Source organism: Miscanthus floridulus, chromosome 2, assembly GCF_019320115.1.
Source record: "Miscanthus floridulus cultivar M001 chromosome 2, ASM1932011v1, whole genome shotgun sequence".
Lineage (NCBI taxonomy): Eukaryota > Viridiplantae > Streptophyta > Magnoliopsida > Poales > Poaceae > Miscanthus > Miscanthus floridulus.
The window spans coordinates 171,255,896-171,272,772 of NC_089581.1; the positions used below are offsets into that span (position 1 = coordinate 171,255,896).

Sequence of the window (16,877 nt, forward strand, 5' to 3'; positions counted from 1 at the left end):
TAGCGAACGAACCATGTTTTTCTCTTACAATAAAGCAGCATAAGCATCAGCAAAAGCCAAATTTCAACGAGACGAACAGGGCCTATACATATAAATGTTTGTGTTGAAAGATGAGTTACCTTGGAATGTTGAATGTGAAATTTTGTTGCATATTGTTGCCCGATATCTCCACGAGATGTTTGCAACCCGAGCTGGAGAGCCTTCCGCGGCCACAGATGAGAGGCATACGCATGCCTGCGCCTGCGCGCACATCACGCTATCTATGAGGCACAGGATAGCTAGCGTGAATGGTTTTTTTAGGCAAATCACATATTCATTGGACACAACATTTAGGCAAATCGCCTGCAACAAGTTCACTTACAAAGTCAGGGCTTTGGCGGATTAACAGCTGAACATCAGATGACAACATACAGAGTAGCCAAAGCATCAGCCACCTTATTACAACACCTGCTACAATTTGAGATAACACATGATGAAAATTCAAATCGCATTATTTGTTGGACTTGTTGTATGAGGCCTCCAACACCATTTCGATCAATTCCATTCGCATTAAGAGTAGAGGTCAACACAGAAGTGTCCGTCTCTAGGATGATGCGCCGCATGCCCCATTGTAAAGCAAAAAGCAAACCTTTGTATGCCACAATTGCCTCAATGTGTAGAGATGAAGCTGCATAGTTCATCTTTCCAGCCCCTGCAGCAAGCAACTCACCATGATTATTCCGCACAACAAAGCCCCAATCTCATGTTCTTATTTTTTGATCAAAAGCTCGATCAATATTAACTTTATTTATGTCTTCAGGTGGTGGCTTCCAATTATCTTTGGTAGCTTGAATTTATTTCTTCCCAGACACGCTTAGTTTTTCAAACTCCATTTGAAAGTAATTGACATAATTATGAATTTCATTTGCATTCAACATCCTTCCCCCGTCGTTGGCCTTGTTCCTCGTTGACCAACACCTCCAAAGGAAAATTATAACCTTCAATTGAGTATCTTTTTCTAGCTTCCAAATAATATTGCAGGTTTCTCATGCCGAAACACAATTCAACAATTGAATCCTGATGTGTTCCATATTCATTAGACGCTAGCATAGTTTAGCATACTTACACTTGAAAAAGAGATGTCCGCTATCCTCATCAAGCCTTGTACAGACAGGACACCTCGTGTCAATGACAACTCCGCGCCTTGCTAAATTTCTTCGTACCGGTAAACTGTTATGAGCAAAACGTCACATAAACATTTTCACTTTGTTAGGTACGTTGAGTTTCCATATAAATCACTGTCATCCCTAACAGTCCCCGAAGTAGAAGCATCCCAACCAGCCAATGTACCCCTTCTTGCTATTGTAACCTTGTAGGCAGATTTCACAGAAAATAAACCTTTTGCATCAAAATACCATGCAGGCCAATCCTTCAAATTTTCAGCAATTGGTATTCTTAAGATCTCATTTGCATCTTCCGAACAAAATGTTTCACGAATAAGTTGCTCATCCCATACACCTGTTACAGGGTTGATAAGCTCACTAACTTTTATTAAGAGGTTAGTTCCCTTAGGTGTAGCCGGCTTTCTTGTCAACCCTTTGGGCAACCATGGGTCCTCCCAAATTCTCACACTTTCACCATTACCAATTCTTCATACGATCCCCTCCTTCAGCAGGTCAACCCCTTTCAAAATACTCCTCCATGTATATGAAATACCAGATCGGGACGAACAGTGTAGTATATCTGAATTTGGAAAATATCTTGCCTTCAAAACTTACCCACAGAGAGAATCAGGGAAGGTAATTAATCTCCACGCTTGTCGACTTAACATTGCCATATTAAATAGGTGCAAGTCTCGAAATCCAAGACAACCTTTCTTTCTTTTTTTTGATCCGGCAGTTTTTCCCAACTTAGCGCTAGCGTGAATGGTTGGTTGCACGCGCGTACAACCATATGATCCATCACGCTCTTGGGGGCGCGCCGACTGGCACGGGACAGCGAACGAGTTGCGCGCCGAACGCCAACGGCTAGACATCGTCGACACCCGACGCACCGCGGCGGTCGTCTTCGGCGCCGAGCCTGTGCGCTTGCAGAGCTCACGTGGTCGCTGGGGACCAGAAGATTCAGCCGTTAGCCTGTTCGTTTGGCTGTGGCTTGTCGTAAACGATAGTAAATTTCCAACCGGAACGGTATTTTTCTCTCACACAAACCAGCCAGCAGTACTTCTTCACGAACCAGCAACGATATGAGCCAGCCAACCGAACTGCCTGGCGAACCTGCAAAGTTGGACGTCTGAAAAAGTAAAGTGCAGACCGCACGATGTCGGCCCAAAAGGGGAGGGAGGCACTTTGCAGCATCGCATCCTGCCTCTCGCCGCCTGCCTGCCTTCTTCGATCGAGACAAACTAGGGAGTCCGCTAGGCCTACACGGACTCGGACCTGCTAACCCACGTCCCACGTAATCAATTCCTATCCATCCTTTTTTTTTTGATTTACTATTCACCAAAAAATATTTTTACTAAGTTTCTTTCTTAAATTAATTGTTTATAAAAATAAAAATACAAAATACCTAAAAATACCTGTAGTACTTTTCAACCACCGAAACAAGCCTCATTTATGGACGGAGAGAGTACCGGATAAAATTAACACCCACGTCTTACGAGTTACGATCTTACATACATTCCTGGAACTTCGGTTTAGAGACGAAGATGGAAAAGACGGGGTAGTAGAAATAGTTAGTTTCAAACCACTACACCTACGTTAATGATTGATTTTAAATATAATTATATATTATTTTAATAGATTATAGTTGACATTATCGACCGTCAACAATGTGCATCTACTCTACATGACTACCAAAACCCATGCACATTGGAGATGTAATTTGTGAGATATGAACATATTACTAAGGGGAACAAAATGTATGACTTCTGTAAATATGTTCCTATTGTTGTAATACTCTATATGCTATAGTGTTCTCTTTTAACCGTCATTCATTGTAAAATGGAAGCATATGGAGTGATCGGTTGGTGCAGTTGTTTTATCTCCTCGCCTTGAGGAGTTTTCCCATATAAAGCATTGTCAATTGTACATCAGATTGTAATTGCCATTGCTGCCAACATGTTGGTGGATATTCTCCTCATCATTCATTGCCAGATGAAGGACCACTTGATCCAATGTTATTCCCCTTTTATCCCACAACAAATGGTGAGGCTCCTAGCCTGCATTTATAGACGACTACATGGAAAGAAAAGAAAAACCAACAAAGCATTTGTCGGTGTGAAATGTGGCCAACAAGTAAATATTTATAGTTTTGTCGTGCGCTGTGATCGGAAGTGGCCTAGCATACGATGACATAGAATTTATACTTGTTCAGGCAACATGCCCTACATCCAGTTTCAGTCAGTCGGTGACTTTATTCCTAAGCCCAGGTGCTCGAAGTTTGTTGTGAGATTACAAACGAGTAAGGAATGAGAATAGTGTGTTAGAGGCCCGGTCGGACTCTGAACTGAGTGGAAGAGAGTGACAGATGCTCAAACATGCGCTAAGTATTGGAGCGTATGCTCTGTGTGTCCGAGCTTATCAACTGTTGAGAGAGTGCAGACTGTGTAGCTATCGAGCTCTAGAGTTGTTGAGCTGTTGTCCTCTCTTTTTTAGAGAGAGCCGTTGTCCTCTATTTTAGACATGTTCGCCGGGGACGGAAAACGACAGCGCCCATAATACTGTTTGTGCTCTGACGCATCTGGCAGGCTGTATAGTGTCCGTTTGACATGGCCTGATGGCACCGTCCTGCGGGTGCGCAGGGCAGGCAGGGTACGGTCCTCGGTATTGCGGTTGACTTGAGCGCCTTACCTTATATGCTCCGCTTGCTCCCCGGGCTCACACCGAGCAGGCGTCCTGGTCGGTTGTTCCTAGTCGGCCCCGACCGTGTCGGTCGGGAAAGAGAGGCGAGCAAAGGTCCGGCATATCCTCGGTCGGAGGAACGAGGTCGGAGCCGGACTGTGGTCCCACCACGCCCAGGCCCTCCGGTTGGGGCTCCGACTAGGTCTTCTGGCCGGAGGTGTCGGTCGGGGACCGTATCGTGGTCTCGGCCTGTCATTGTGTATCTGGGCCGGCCCAGACGCGCGTTGTCGCTGCGCTGCCTGTTAGGCCAAGTATTGCAGGGAAGTTGGTCCATTGGGGACCCCGGGTTTATGAACCCGACAGCATTAGTGTTGGGACTCGAGAGAGATGTTTGGCTCTTGGATCCTGTCGTGCTCTCTAATGTCAAAACCTGTCTAAGGTCATTGGTTTACCTATGCATTACACTCTCCACGTCGGGCAGCATTAGTGGAACCCAGCCAACCACACACGTTTCCCGGCTTCCCGCCCCTTAAAAAACCACTAATGCATGCAAAGAGTGCACATTTTTTCATGTATTTTAGTCAATTTTGAATGAAACCTTGGATGAAGGAGTTACAACGAAAATTGGTTATGATTGAATTGTAGATCATGCAAAAAATAGAATCATTGTTGTCGGTACCCCCTTAGTACATCAAACTCTCCTCAGAGAAGAAAAAATTACACTTTGAGGGTGGGGAGGGGAAATGCTATTTCAGACATGTTTGCTTTGTGACTCTATATAGCTAAGCCAAATTCGGTAACTGTTGAATGAATTTTGCTTCCATTTGGTTCCATGCCAAATTTGGCTAGCTCAAGGAAACTTTGCCCATCCAAATTCTATCCTTTAGAAAAGTTAGGCAAGAATTTAGAGCTGGATTTGTGACCCAAGCACCGAGGTGCATAGGTAGTTGTTACGCATGTCAAGGAGAGAAGGTGATTTTCTTTGTAGCACTTATAGGATGAAAACATTCATGCAATTATCTCTTAACCCATAATGTTGTTTCTTAATATTATTATTAAACTAACTTACTCTATACATTTAAACTACAAAATAAAGCCCATGATGAATATATTTAGTGTAAAAAGATATTCACATGTAGCATGCATGCACATGACCTCACATTTGGCTAGAAAACAAATACATCCTAAAGACTCATTAAGCCAAACAAAAATTTATCTATGCCAAGTTAGATTATGCAAACACCAAGGTAAACAAAATGACATTTAGTAAAATTTAGGAAGGTAAAAATGAAACAAACGATTTCGCCCATTCATGTTCTGCCCAACATTTGGTTGAAAAAAACATCTGGTTGAATATGATGGGTTTCTTTTCTACTTGGCCAAGTCTTAGCCTCAAATCAAACAAAATCATGTTTCCTATACATGGATACAATTTGCTCATTACTTGGGTAGTAAACCAAAGACTCACCGTAACAACAGATTTTGACCAGACACTCTAAATTGAAATAGTTTTGCATGCCATCCTCGCACATAGCTCTAACTGCTCAGAGAATCACATGATTATCATCCTGCCTTCAGTAATCACGTAGCCGATATATCATTAGTGTTTCTATCATGGCGCCATAGTTGTGCAAGAATTGGGTACAAGGCAAGAAACAAAAGAAATGAGAAAGGTGATTGGAATGAACTTGCAAAAATCCCAAGATAGTGTTGTCACGCAGCAATATTAGTTAGGTTACACCACCAATATATTATGTGTAAATGATATTACCATAATGGGATTTCTAACTTAAGGAAGGTCGACATCACTGTGATAGTATCTCCAACCAATCTGAACTCGAGAATAAGTTTTTTTTCAACAGGGGGAGGATGATAAGGCCATAAAAAACATGCAGAATTACTCCTATATTCCGTGGCTTGCTGGTACTAATATTCATGATTTTAGCATTCGTATGCTATATCATTGGAAAGATATATGCGTATAATTTCCAACGCAACAAACGGTGCATCTTTGGACTTACGAGCTAGGAGTTACAACCATTTTAGTGGAAGCTACACATGCAGTTTTATTGCTGCGGGAGAAACCGATGACTCTTCAATTTCTCCACCAAGATGACCTTCCACTTGTATTTTTTATGCTTATGTTTACACCCAACTAGGAGGGATGTTCCTAATATAAATAAACCATGTAATCTATTATTTGAAGGAGAGTTGATATTGGTACGATATGAGAATTGAGCTGATCCTGTTGAGTGACCTCCGAGTGATTAGTTTTATCCTACCCACCACCGCGTACCATTCCACGAGTCGATCTTTATCACCGTTGTTAGTAGTTTGTGTGTGTTAGTACGTTTTAAGATACCAAACCTAACCATGAAATCGGCATATAACCCGATGTTTTTTTAACATTTAACACAATGATGTGAAATTCGTTGTGTTGAGGAAAAAAAAGTATGCTCCCACGTAGATTTTACATGCTAAAGGATTTGGAGACATTTTTAATCCAATATATAATACAATAACATACAAAATTATATTTCCGCGTTACATTGGATACAGTTGAGTGCCTACTATTATATACACATATGTGAGCTATATATCCGGCAAAAAAGTTACTTTCCCTAGCTACGCGCCAAGAGCCCTAGACTACAGACACGAGCGTGCGATGTCGACACAACATATCCTCACAAAGTTTTCAATCAATGTCAGCATGCACGTAATCCACGAATACAAAATTCTTCTGGAGCTCATGGAATGCATATGCTACAGCGGCACTAATCAAAGCAGCTGCACCGATCAATAGTCTGAGCTGAACATCTGCAGGAATCCCGGCGGTAGCACTGCCCACTACTGTCGCTCCCATGAATACCTTCTGCAGAGTCTGGAATGCATGATATGCTCCTTTGCAAGACGAGCATTTCAATGTGTGTTGCTCGTATCTGTCTAGCATCTGCATAACACAAAGTCAATCATAAGAATATAAGAGTTACTGGAACGCGAAAGAATATAAGAGTTACTGGAACGCGAAACACAGCTGACGAAAGTTTACGTGTGTCTACTTCAAGTAGATGATACTGTTTCCAGATTCAGTCAGTAGAAGGTGAACTTTTGCTGTCAGTTAAGCAACTATTCTCAAATGTCTAGCAGTAAGAGTGGTTCGACGCTACTATCTTTCCAAATGTTTCACTGAATTTGGCCCTTTGTGATACTAAGCACTTACGCAGATTGCTGTTAATACATTAGCTCATATGACAACTGATAATGTACAACATAAATTTGTGTGTTATAGAAACAAAGTGTGCCAACAATGAAGACATGATAACACATTCTGCACAGAAAGGGGAAAAACGAGTAAAAAAGATAACTGCAATCAGTTATCAATGCATAGAGCATTAAGGATGTAGGCAAAACAGATCCTTGGTCACCAAAAAATTATTGCGATATTCGAACATTTTAAGTCTGAAGCAAAGATTATACTGAGATTCTTTGGTGGCCCAGATAGCTTTTACCTCGCGCTTTGAAAAGACGGTGGAAGGCAATGCTTCCTGGCTAGGATTTCCAAACCACTCAGGCTGGCTATTGCCAAATTTCCTTAGCCATGCCCGGAATGCTAAAACAAATCGATCAGCCTGTGTGGGTGTGAATGTGATCTTTGTGTACTGCTGATTAACATCTGTAGAAGACTCCTTGGTTGCAGCTAGGAAAATCTTTTCCTGGCCTTGAAGAACAATCATATCACCATCATAGACCAAATTTGAAGTCCAATGTTCATACCATCGAGGGACAAGCTACACCACAAAGAGAGAAAGAAGGTATCAGCATTTGACTGTACACATATAAATTCAAATATGATCAAGTAATAAACTCCGCCAATAATATATGCATACAGTAGGGACTAGGTACCTTCGCCTTGTTTCCCCACAAAAATATGAGAACAAGTTCATTTTAGCAGTTATAAGATTCATTGACAAAACAAATAGGAAAACAAAGGTTAAGTAAAGGAATCACTAAACAAGCATGTACCTGCCACCATGCTTTTCCTGGCATTGTAAACTGGAAAAAGTTTCGAGCGCTACAGACAATAGAACGAGTCTTCCCTGGGGCCATTGGAATGTTGAAAGAGCAAATCCATATGACCCATTTCTGGTCTCCAAAAATGGGTAACTTTGTGTCTATCTCTATTCTGTACAAACCAGTTAACAAAAGTTCAGAGCCGTATAACGACTAGATTGCTGAAGCGATAAATAAGAACCACTCCACCACACTGAAAGACAAGTAATACAATAAAACAAGAGGAAAGATGACCAGGTACTTTTGTGAAACTTACTTGTTTAATGCATAGCAAGGGGCCTCAAAAGTTGCAGTAATGCGAGGATTACCAGAATTTGCCCCTGAGTAACCCCAGGCACCACTTGACTCCATCTTGAATGTCAAAGGCCTGGCTCTATCTCTTCGTCCAGTAACCTGCGAGAGGAGTAAAGCTCTGAAACATGAGCGGATTTGCTGAAACCATGTATCTCAAGAGAACAAAGCATTTTGTTTGTCTATGCCACTGGCACAAGTTCATGCCACATAGATAGCACAATTAAGTCAGCCAGTCATTTATTGTCCATTCAGAATAAGCAAGTATCATACGTAAAGAGAATAAAACTATGATGCAATAAAATATATTGGGTATATCCACAGTTAAGGTGTAACAGTCAGTTAAACTTGCACACTGGCAATCGGAAAAAGATAAGAGGCCAGACGCAAACCATTCTGCACTTTTTATCATTATAAGTCATTTCTGAGGAATTTCATATACTTAAACAGCATTGAGGTGGTGATTTTTGGGCAAAGTAACCAAAATTGATTACAACAAAACATCTTTCCTCGAATCACAAACTTTCAACTGCAAAATACTATCATGGTGAGTGTGGCAAGCAACTAAGTTTTGTCCCTTTACTAAGTAGCTACCTTGTGGTGAGCAAATTCTATATGGGACGGATCAGAGACGTTCTCCATCAACGTATCATAACCATAGAACAAGTCCCTCTGGATTGTCACCGTGGAGAAGGCCGGGTCGTCAAACTCTTTCGGCAACCTGAAACCAAACAAGATCGAATTCAGTCGCCGGAAAGCACAGCCGAATTCAACCAATTAGCCGCAGTCCAAACCCTGACTCTACGAACATTGGAGGCTTGGTGGCAGTGGCTTTCTCCCACCCATTCTCATCAGGCCACACGAACAGCAAGCCCTGGGAGACGAGGGTGGGGAACTTGATCGCGCACGCCTTCGGCGAACGCACCCCCCGGGCCTCAAGACCCTCAGGCATGGCCTGGGGGATCCTGGTGCAGGCGCCGGAGCCGTCGAATGACCATCCGTGATACGAGCACTGCAAGCACCCCGTCTCATCGATCCTGCCCTCCTGCACAGGCTCAGACCAAAATTAGCCGAAACGAGGAAGAGATCCGGTAGGACACGGATGAGGCGAGGAAGGGATGCGGGTCACCGTACCGAGAGCGGGGCAAGGCGGTGGGGGCAGCGGTCGTCGAGCGCGACCCACTCGCCGGACTTGGGTTCCTTCCAGATGACGAGGTCGCGGTTGAGGAGCTGGAACGGGGTGGGGCGGCTGGGGTCGAGGTCCTCGACGAGGGAGACTGGGTACCAGTGATCCCTCCACGAGAACTTCTCGCCGGACTCGGGCGCCGACGTGCTCGGCTCCGCCTGCTCCGCCGCCTCCCCTGGGACGGACGTCGGCGCAGCCACGCGTAGGCGGATCCGAGGACGACGGCCCACATAGACGCGGCCTCCAGCCGCCGGCGCGGCGAGCGAGGGGAGCCGCGGCGCCACCAGGAGCAAGAGGGCTGGGGTCGTCGCGCGCATTTTGTCGCCGCACGTGTCGAAGTGAAGCGCAGAGGTTTTGGCTTTCGCGCTGGAGATCTTCGCCGCGCGGCCCGCGCCGATTATATGCTTCGTCCGCGGCCGCAGTCGGTGGTTGGAATTGGAAGCAGTGCAGAGAGCTTCTAGACTGGGCAAGAACAGAGTTCTGGCACGGCAACGGGGAGAAACCTGTTTTTGGCGGAAAAAAAACAAGTGGGCAGACCAAGAAAATTCCGGGATTCTCCCACGCTGGGGAGTGAACGCGAGGGAAGAACTACTGATCCGGCCAGAGAGAGCACACTGTGCAGTGTACACACGGGGAGCGCAGTGTGGTTGCGTGACGGCAGGGAACGGAGGAAAGGCGGGGACGGAGAACAAGTGTGCACGAGCACGCATGGCGCTTTGCGGCGTTTGTGTGGTGGAGCTTGCATTGGGCCAGCCAGCCGCGGAGCCGCCCCCGACCGGCGGTGAGAACGACAAGAACCCACCCGTGGACCGTGGCGGAACACTTCGCACTTTGCAGGGTTGCTACAAAACTGAACAAATCAAATTCGAATTTGTTTAGCAATGCTATCTACTATTTTAGTATTTGTCCAGCAAAACAAAAGTATCCACATTAACCGTAGAATATATTAAATTACTCATCACTGCCATTATACAAAAAAATGACCAAGGAATACTCTTATATCTATTTTTCTATGACCAACCCATGCCACAATCAAAACATAGCTTCTTTATATTGGCTAACCGATTGAATTTTAGTCTATATAAATAAAGTAGATTCAAAGTTGCAATCCAAATACCTTTTGTACTTGCGCCTCAACCGCTGGGTACACTGCAGTCTATATAGTCTGCAGTGTGCCGAGCAGTCAGGGCCGTCCCATAAAATATATAGGCCTGTGCAAATTCTCATTTAGGCATGAAATATAAATACTAAATAAATAAATAACAATAACGATAGTTATTATGCATTGTATTATTCTGCTTGTATGATCTATTAATAGCCCCTTTCTACAATCAAATCAGCATCCATATTCCCTTTTTTCCATTTATTTCTATGCTTTACATAGACATAGTCATATTTTCAAACCCAACTTTTAGAAAACAAATCTTAAAATATTGGTGCAATAGAAAAGAACAAAATTAACACGGTTAGAAATTCAAGAAGAACAGTTCTAGCCGTCTAGGCATATGCCAGTTGGAATAGTATATTGATCTGGTTAGTACTTAGTATACTGGCTGCTCCGATCCAACAAGCAGCAGCTTCCAGTCACAGTCACAGTGCTAACATGTTTAGAATACAAATTTATCTCAATCAATAAATTGAAGCAAAATAGGAGTAAAGATTTACGCCCTTCAAAGAGAGAAGGAAACACGAGGGAATTCATAGTACAGCATGATTTTTAGGCGTAAATCAGGATTAATCTAGAGACTCAGAGAATCAGTCCCATTATGAAAGATAGTTTACGATTTGCAAGCGGCAAGAGAAAAAACAAATGATTTGAATATGGATAACTAGTACTACTCTTTTTCTCCTGTATGGACTAACATTACTAATGCTGATTGATATATAGACTAATCTTCAGGGCCCTAAACATTTTGGGCGCCCTCTGCGGACGCACAGGTTACACATGCGCCGGGACGGGCCTGCGCCAAACTCAAATAGCGAGAATCAGTCAGTCTGTTCGTTTAGCTGTGACTTATCGTAAATGATTGTAAATTTTTAGTCGGAATAGTATTTTTCTCTCACACAAACCAGTCAGTAGTACTTCTGGCTGTGACTTATCATAAACGGTCGTAAATTTCCAGCCAGAACAGTATTTTTCTCTCACACAAACCAGCCAACAGTACTTCTTCACGAACCAGCCAACCGAAAGCTGAATATCTCGTAGGATGCAGACCGACTCCTTTCTTATAAATGTACATACATAGCATCACATCAGATTAAGTTAAAAAGTCGTCCCTGAAAATGCGTGTTCTCGCAGCCCCCACGTTGGTAGTTTTTAGCATGGTGGCGTCTGGGGTGGTTTGGCCAACGCCCTCGGCGGGGCACCAGGACTGGTCCATGCTGCTCCAATGCCAGGATGAAAGTTCAAGGAAGCTTAAAGTTCATCTTCAATCTCTAGCCTCTCCTCTAAAAACAGCCATGAAAAAAAATATTAGAGATGCTCTAGGGGTTCCATGGGATCAACGGCGGAAGGGCACACACACCCCACCACCACCACTAATCCGTCCGTGTGGTACATGTATTAGTCGTCGTGCATGGTCGTTCAGGTGCCTTTGCATGTATGTGCTGCCAAAAGTACGTGAATTTTGTATGGTCACATGCATTTTGGATTAGGGGACTTATTGAGCTCAATACCCATAAACAACCGGCATCTTTAACTTCATAATAATGTATTGGACACTAGCTTTGCCTTATTGAAGGATCATTTAAACATAGTTTAACAAGGGTTCACAAACTAATTGCAGAAGCAAATACAATGAGAAAGAAGCATAGTAAGTTTTACATACTGACAGGTCTAAAAGAAGTGAACAATGAGCCAGTTCAACACGTACAACTAAAAAATGGATAAATTTTCCTAGTATAAATCATCAAACCTGCGAATTGATGACTTCCTTGGTACCAAAACTGCAGAAGCATCACCGTCCTCCTAATGTCACCTAGGAAAATATCAATTACATGCTTTAACTGAGGAACAGTGACATTCACTCCCTCAGATTTACAAATCTGCATTTAGATATGATACAGTCCACTTTCAACAAATCTGGCAAGCAAAAGAATTTCTCTGTGATCTCAGCCTATGAGAGAGAGGGAGGAGAGGAATTGTTTACCACGGCAACATGTGAAAGTAGATCTGAGGTAGATGGGTATTCGAAATTCAAGTTGATCCAAGAGATTCGGCAAAGAAGGATCCTTCCCTTCACAAAATATGGATAATGGGAAAAAATAACAAGAGTTTTAGTGTACTAGTACTACATTGACTGAAATTTCGCCTAAAAATAACAAGATTAATCTTGATTTTCGCCTAAAAATCGTGCTATACTATGAATTCCCCCATGTTTCCTTCTCTCTTTGAAGGGCATAATTCTTTACTCCTATTTTGCTTCAATTTACTAATTGAGATAAATTTGTATTGTAAACATGTTTGCACTGTGACCGTGGAAGCTGCTTCTTGTTGCATCGGAGCAGCCAGTATACTAAATACTAACCGGATCAACATACTATTCCAACTGGCATATGCCTAGAAGGCTAGAACTGTTCTTTTTGGATTTCTAACCGTGTTAATTTTGTTCTTTTCTATTGCACCAATATTTTAAGATTTGTTTTCTAAAGTTGGGTTTGAAAATACGACTATGTGTCTATATCTATGTAAAGCATAGAAATAAAGGGAAAGAAAGGATTATGGATGCTGATTTGATTGTCGAACAGGGCTATCAATAGATCATACAAGCAGAATAATACAATGAATAATAACTATTGTTGTTGTTATTTATTTATTTAGTATTTATATTTGGGGCCTAAATGAGAATTTGCACAAGGCCTATATATTTTACCGGACGGCCCTGACTGCTCGGCACACTATGGGGGTGATTGGTTGCTTCGGTGATGGGGAGCCGGGATGGAGATCCGGTCCATGATGGTGAGATGCATGTTCAAACCGTACACCTAGTCATGTTTGGTTATCTTTGTTGTTGGTCCAGTACGAGATAAAATCTTGTTTGGTTGCATGCATGGATGGAAGTTTTGAGTGTATGACACATGGGCCTCTGTATCATGGGTGCATTGCGTCGTCCTACATCGCGAGGAAAGTGGAAATTGAGAAGACGGATCCATACGGGACGGAGGGGTGAAGATGAATGAGACGGATCAGAGAAAGGATGCGAGACAGACATCCAAACACGGCCAAGTGCACCGAGCGGTGCTGGGATGAGGCTCAGGATGGCCTCCTGCGTGTAACCAATCACCCCCTGTATGTACTTACGATTGGTTTGTTTGAACTAGGTTGCCAATGGGCCTTGTTAGCACTGATTCAATGGTTGGTAGTTTCTTTTACTTTTTTCTCACTTGTCGGTTTATGTGATGTTTTTTGTCCTAATTTCGGTAGACGTGCAAAATCCAAGCAGACTAAGGTGTGGCGTCGTGACTTGGTGTGTTTGGATAAAGACTACGTATTGCCGCATTTTTGCCAATCTTTACTAGGTTAACATTTTTTTTTTTTGCTCTACCGTAGGCATGATTTGGCAAAGAAATGGAGCAATCACTGGTGGGCTAGAAGTGTGGCAAACTTTAGTTCGGTAGTTGTGGTAGAAAATCAAATGACAGCCTAAGTAAGAAACTGACGCGGCTAATCTGCAAAGGGTCAATGTTTGGTCATGAGCTAAAACACACGCTTTGGTGGGTAGACGTGTAGAATCCAAGTCATGCCCTGGCAAAGTAGTCTTTTAGTCCCTCGACGCGTAATGAAAACGCAGCCTCTCCGCCTGTCCACGCGTCCCTCTCCCTCATCAGAAGAAAAAAAGAAAACGTCCTGCCAAAGCGCATTACTACCTCCTCCGGCTCACGTGCCTCCAGCGTCCTATACCAATCGAAACGAGCCGCGTGCTTCGAGCGCCCCAGTACCGTGGCTGCCTCATCTCCGATATATAAAAAACCCCTGCGCATCGCGCCTCGCTGCCTCCGCGATTTTTTAAACACTTTTTTAAATTAATTTCAAATCTAACAATGTTTGATTTTTTTCTTCAAAACTAACACTTTTGGCCGCCCCTATTACCATAGCGTGGCGAAACACCTATGCCGCATCATACATGGTGGCGCGGCAGGAGGATGACGTGACGACGACCGGGTCTGCTGACCGATGATGTGGCAAGGTCTATCATGCCACCAATCTCGGCGCGGCACTGACGCGACATAGCCCACGGCGCGGTAGGCCTAGGTAAATATCGTCCGCGAGCCGTCGCCCTCCCTCTGTTTGCCTACCCATCGCCGCCCCTGCTCGCCCGCCCGCCCGCACATCGCGCAACGCCCGCTCTCCCGCCGCCGCGCCGCGCCCCGCCGGCAGCGCCCGCCGCCTTGACGGCCGCCCCGACCGCGCCCGCACTCGACCTCCGCGCCCGCCCACTCCCGTCGCGCAGCGCCCGCGTCAGCCGCGCCACGAACATCGGCGCGTCACGGCCGCCGCCCGCCCGCTCATATCAAGGTAAGGTAGCTCCCTCTCTCGATTTCATGTTATTATGATTATTGTTTTAGTTAGGGTTAGTGATTTTAGAATAGTTAGGTTAGTGAATTTGTTTATTTAGGTAGGTAGTTTTTAGGGTTTAGGTTGTGTGTTGTAGTATACTTAATGTTTGGTTAGGTAGTTAGGGTTTATGTTACTGTTAGTTAGAATTTTGGGTTTAGTGATTGATTAGGTATTTATTATTTAGTTAGTTTATAGTAGTAAAGGTTGTCAGTATAGATACTAGTTTTCAAGTGTCGGTACTTAGTAGTGCGTTATATGGTGATTTGAATGACTTGATAAAGTTTCGTCAAATGCTTAATTTCCTAGTGAAGTTGTTCAGTATGTCTGTTAATATTACTTTGAATATATACATGTGCTTTCATATTGTGTTCGTATTGCATAATAAGTAGTTCAAATTTTGCAATGCTACATAATGTTAATTTGAATATTGTTAATTTGAATACTCTAACCCTTTGTTTATCAATTTATAACAGGATGCTCCTCCCACGCAGCACCCGTTGTATCCCCTTCTTGAGGTAGAATACGACGACCAGCACTGAGCACACATCTTGAGTGACACCGACGCAGAGGTGGCCTTGTTTTCTTTGAGGCTCCGCACGCACACCAGGGCGCACCAGTGGGACGAGCGTTACGCGCCGTACATATGGCGTGACAGCTTCCTTGAGCTTGTTTGTGTTGTCAACTACGGTCTTCCGCCCCTTGACTCAGCACTACTTACTGCAGCTGTAGACAGGTGCGGGTGCCTTCTTTATACGTAAACATTCTTATAACAAATTTGAGGCAACTAACAGTCGTTCTATTCTTATAACAGGTGGAGACCTGAGACCCACACGTTCCACCTATCTTGCGGCGAGATGATCTTGACCATGCAGGATGTGAAGGCTATCTTTGGCCTTCGGTTGGGGAGACTTTCAGTGACAGGTATAGTTGACAATGATCACTGGAGGGAGCTAGTGACTCAGTTTACTGGCTTTTTTTCACCGGACAACGGGGTTTCGAAGAAAAATAAGTGAGCAATTCAAGCATATTTAATACTTGCATTGCTTTCCTGCAGCCATTTGGTCTCATTTTTTAGTGAATTTCAGAAAAAATTCTGGTGTTTCGTCGTCCTAGATCATAGAGTGCTTTGATTACTTGGGTCCATAGGCTGATGAGGCTCAGATCGATAGGTTTGCTAGAGTGTGACTCTGGCACTTTCTTGGTGCTTTCCTATTACCAGACGCCTCGGGCAACACCATCAGCTGAATCTTTCTTGACATACAACGCCAGCTGTGGAAGAACATAGTGGCATACAGCTGGGGCAGCGCAGTCCTGGCATGGACGTATCGATAGTTGTGCGTTGTCTGCCGTCGCACCTCAGGGTATGCGAATCTTGAGGGTTGCTCCTACCTACTTCAGGTTTGGTGTTGGGAACGATGGTCTATTGGGAGCCCCTTAATACTGGTTTATCGATAAGTACTTCGATTCACTATATTCTTCGAGGCAGTTACATATGATGAAATTATTAATGGCTTATTCATTATCGTGTTCAATGCAACAATGGAACGGGTAGGATACACTCCCTACAGCTGTATATCTAGACGGAAAGCAGAGTTAGTTAGAGAGAATGCGATGCGCAAGTACAGGAAGTACACGGACAGTCTCGATGTCCTGACACAGCACTAGGTTACGTTCTCTTTACTATCATACATGTGTCTTGTTCGATGTACACTATATCATAATCTAACTCAATTACAAAATGTTCAGGTACATTGATGTCCTTAGGATGCTCTGGAGCTCGAGTACTATTTGAGTCCTATCACTAGGGATGAGTCAGACGATTATCGCTACAACGTCCCTATTATTTTCTTCTACGTGGTCGAGATTCACTTGTCCATCAGGGTTTGTAGGCAGTTTAGAAGAATGACAGGCTACCCACCACCGCTTTACTCCACCAACCAAGAATTGCATG

At 43.8% G+C, this 16,877-nt stretch overlaps 1 protein-coding gene across 1 annotated transcript; it reads right to left on the reverse strand.

Annotated features, from left to right (window-relative positions):
• Positions 1-6,304: 6,304 nt before the first annotated feature.
• Positions 6,305-10,113, reverse strand: LOC136540655 (pheophorbide a oxygenase, chloroplastic-like). Its single transcript, XM_066532665.1, has 7 exons — positions 9,318-10,113; positions 8,993-9,228; positions 8,778-8,904; positions 8,149-8,285; positions 7,845-8,004; positions 7,331-7,609; positions 6,305-6,771 (listed from the first exon to the last, which is right to left on the reverse strand). The coding sequence occupies exons 1-7, from the start codon at positions 10,077-10,079 to the stop codon at positions 6,517-6,519; spliced, it is 1,956 nt and encodes a 651-aa protein (XP_066388762.1). The 5' UTR covers positions 10,080-10,113; the 3' UTR covers positions 6,305-6,516.
• Between the last annotated feature and the right edge of the window lie 6,764 nt (positions 10,114-16,877).

Bases quoted from the DNA above. Each gene is read 5' to 3' on its own strand.
- LOC136540655 (XM_066532665.1), bottom strand. From the start codon at position 10,079: ATGCGTGCTCGTGCACACTTGTTCTCCGTCCCCGCCTTTCCTCCGTTC. The intron at 8,905-8,992 runs GTTCGTAGAGTC...GTTTGGTTTCAG, and splicing joins ACTGCCACCAAGCCTCCAAT to GTTGCCGAAAGAGTTTGACG. The intron at 8,005-8,148 runs GTAAGTTTCACA...TGGTTTGTACAG, and splicing joins CCTTGCTATGCATTAAACAA to AATAGAGATAGACACAAAGT.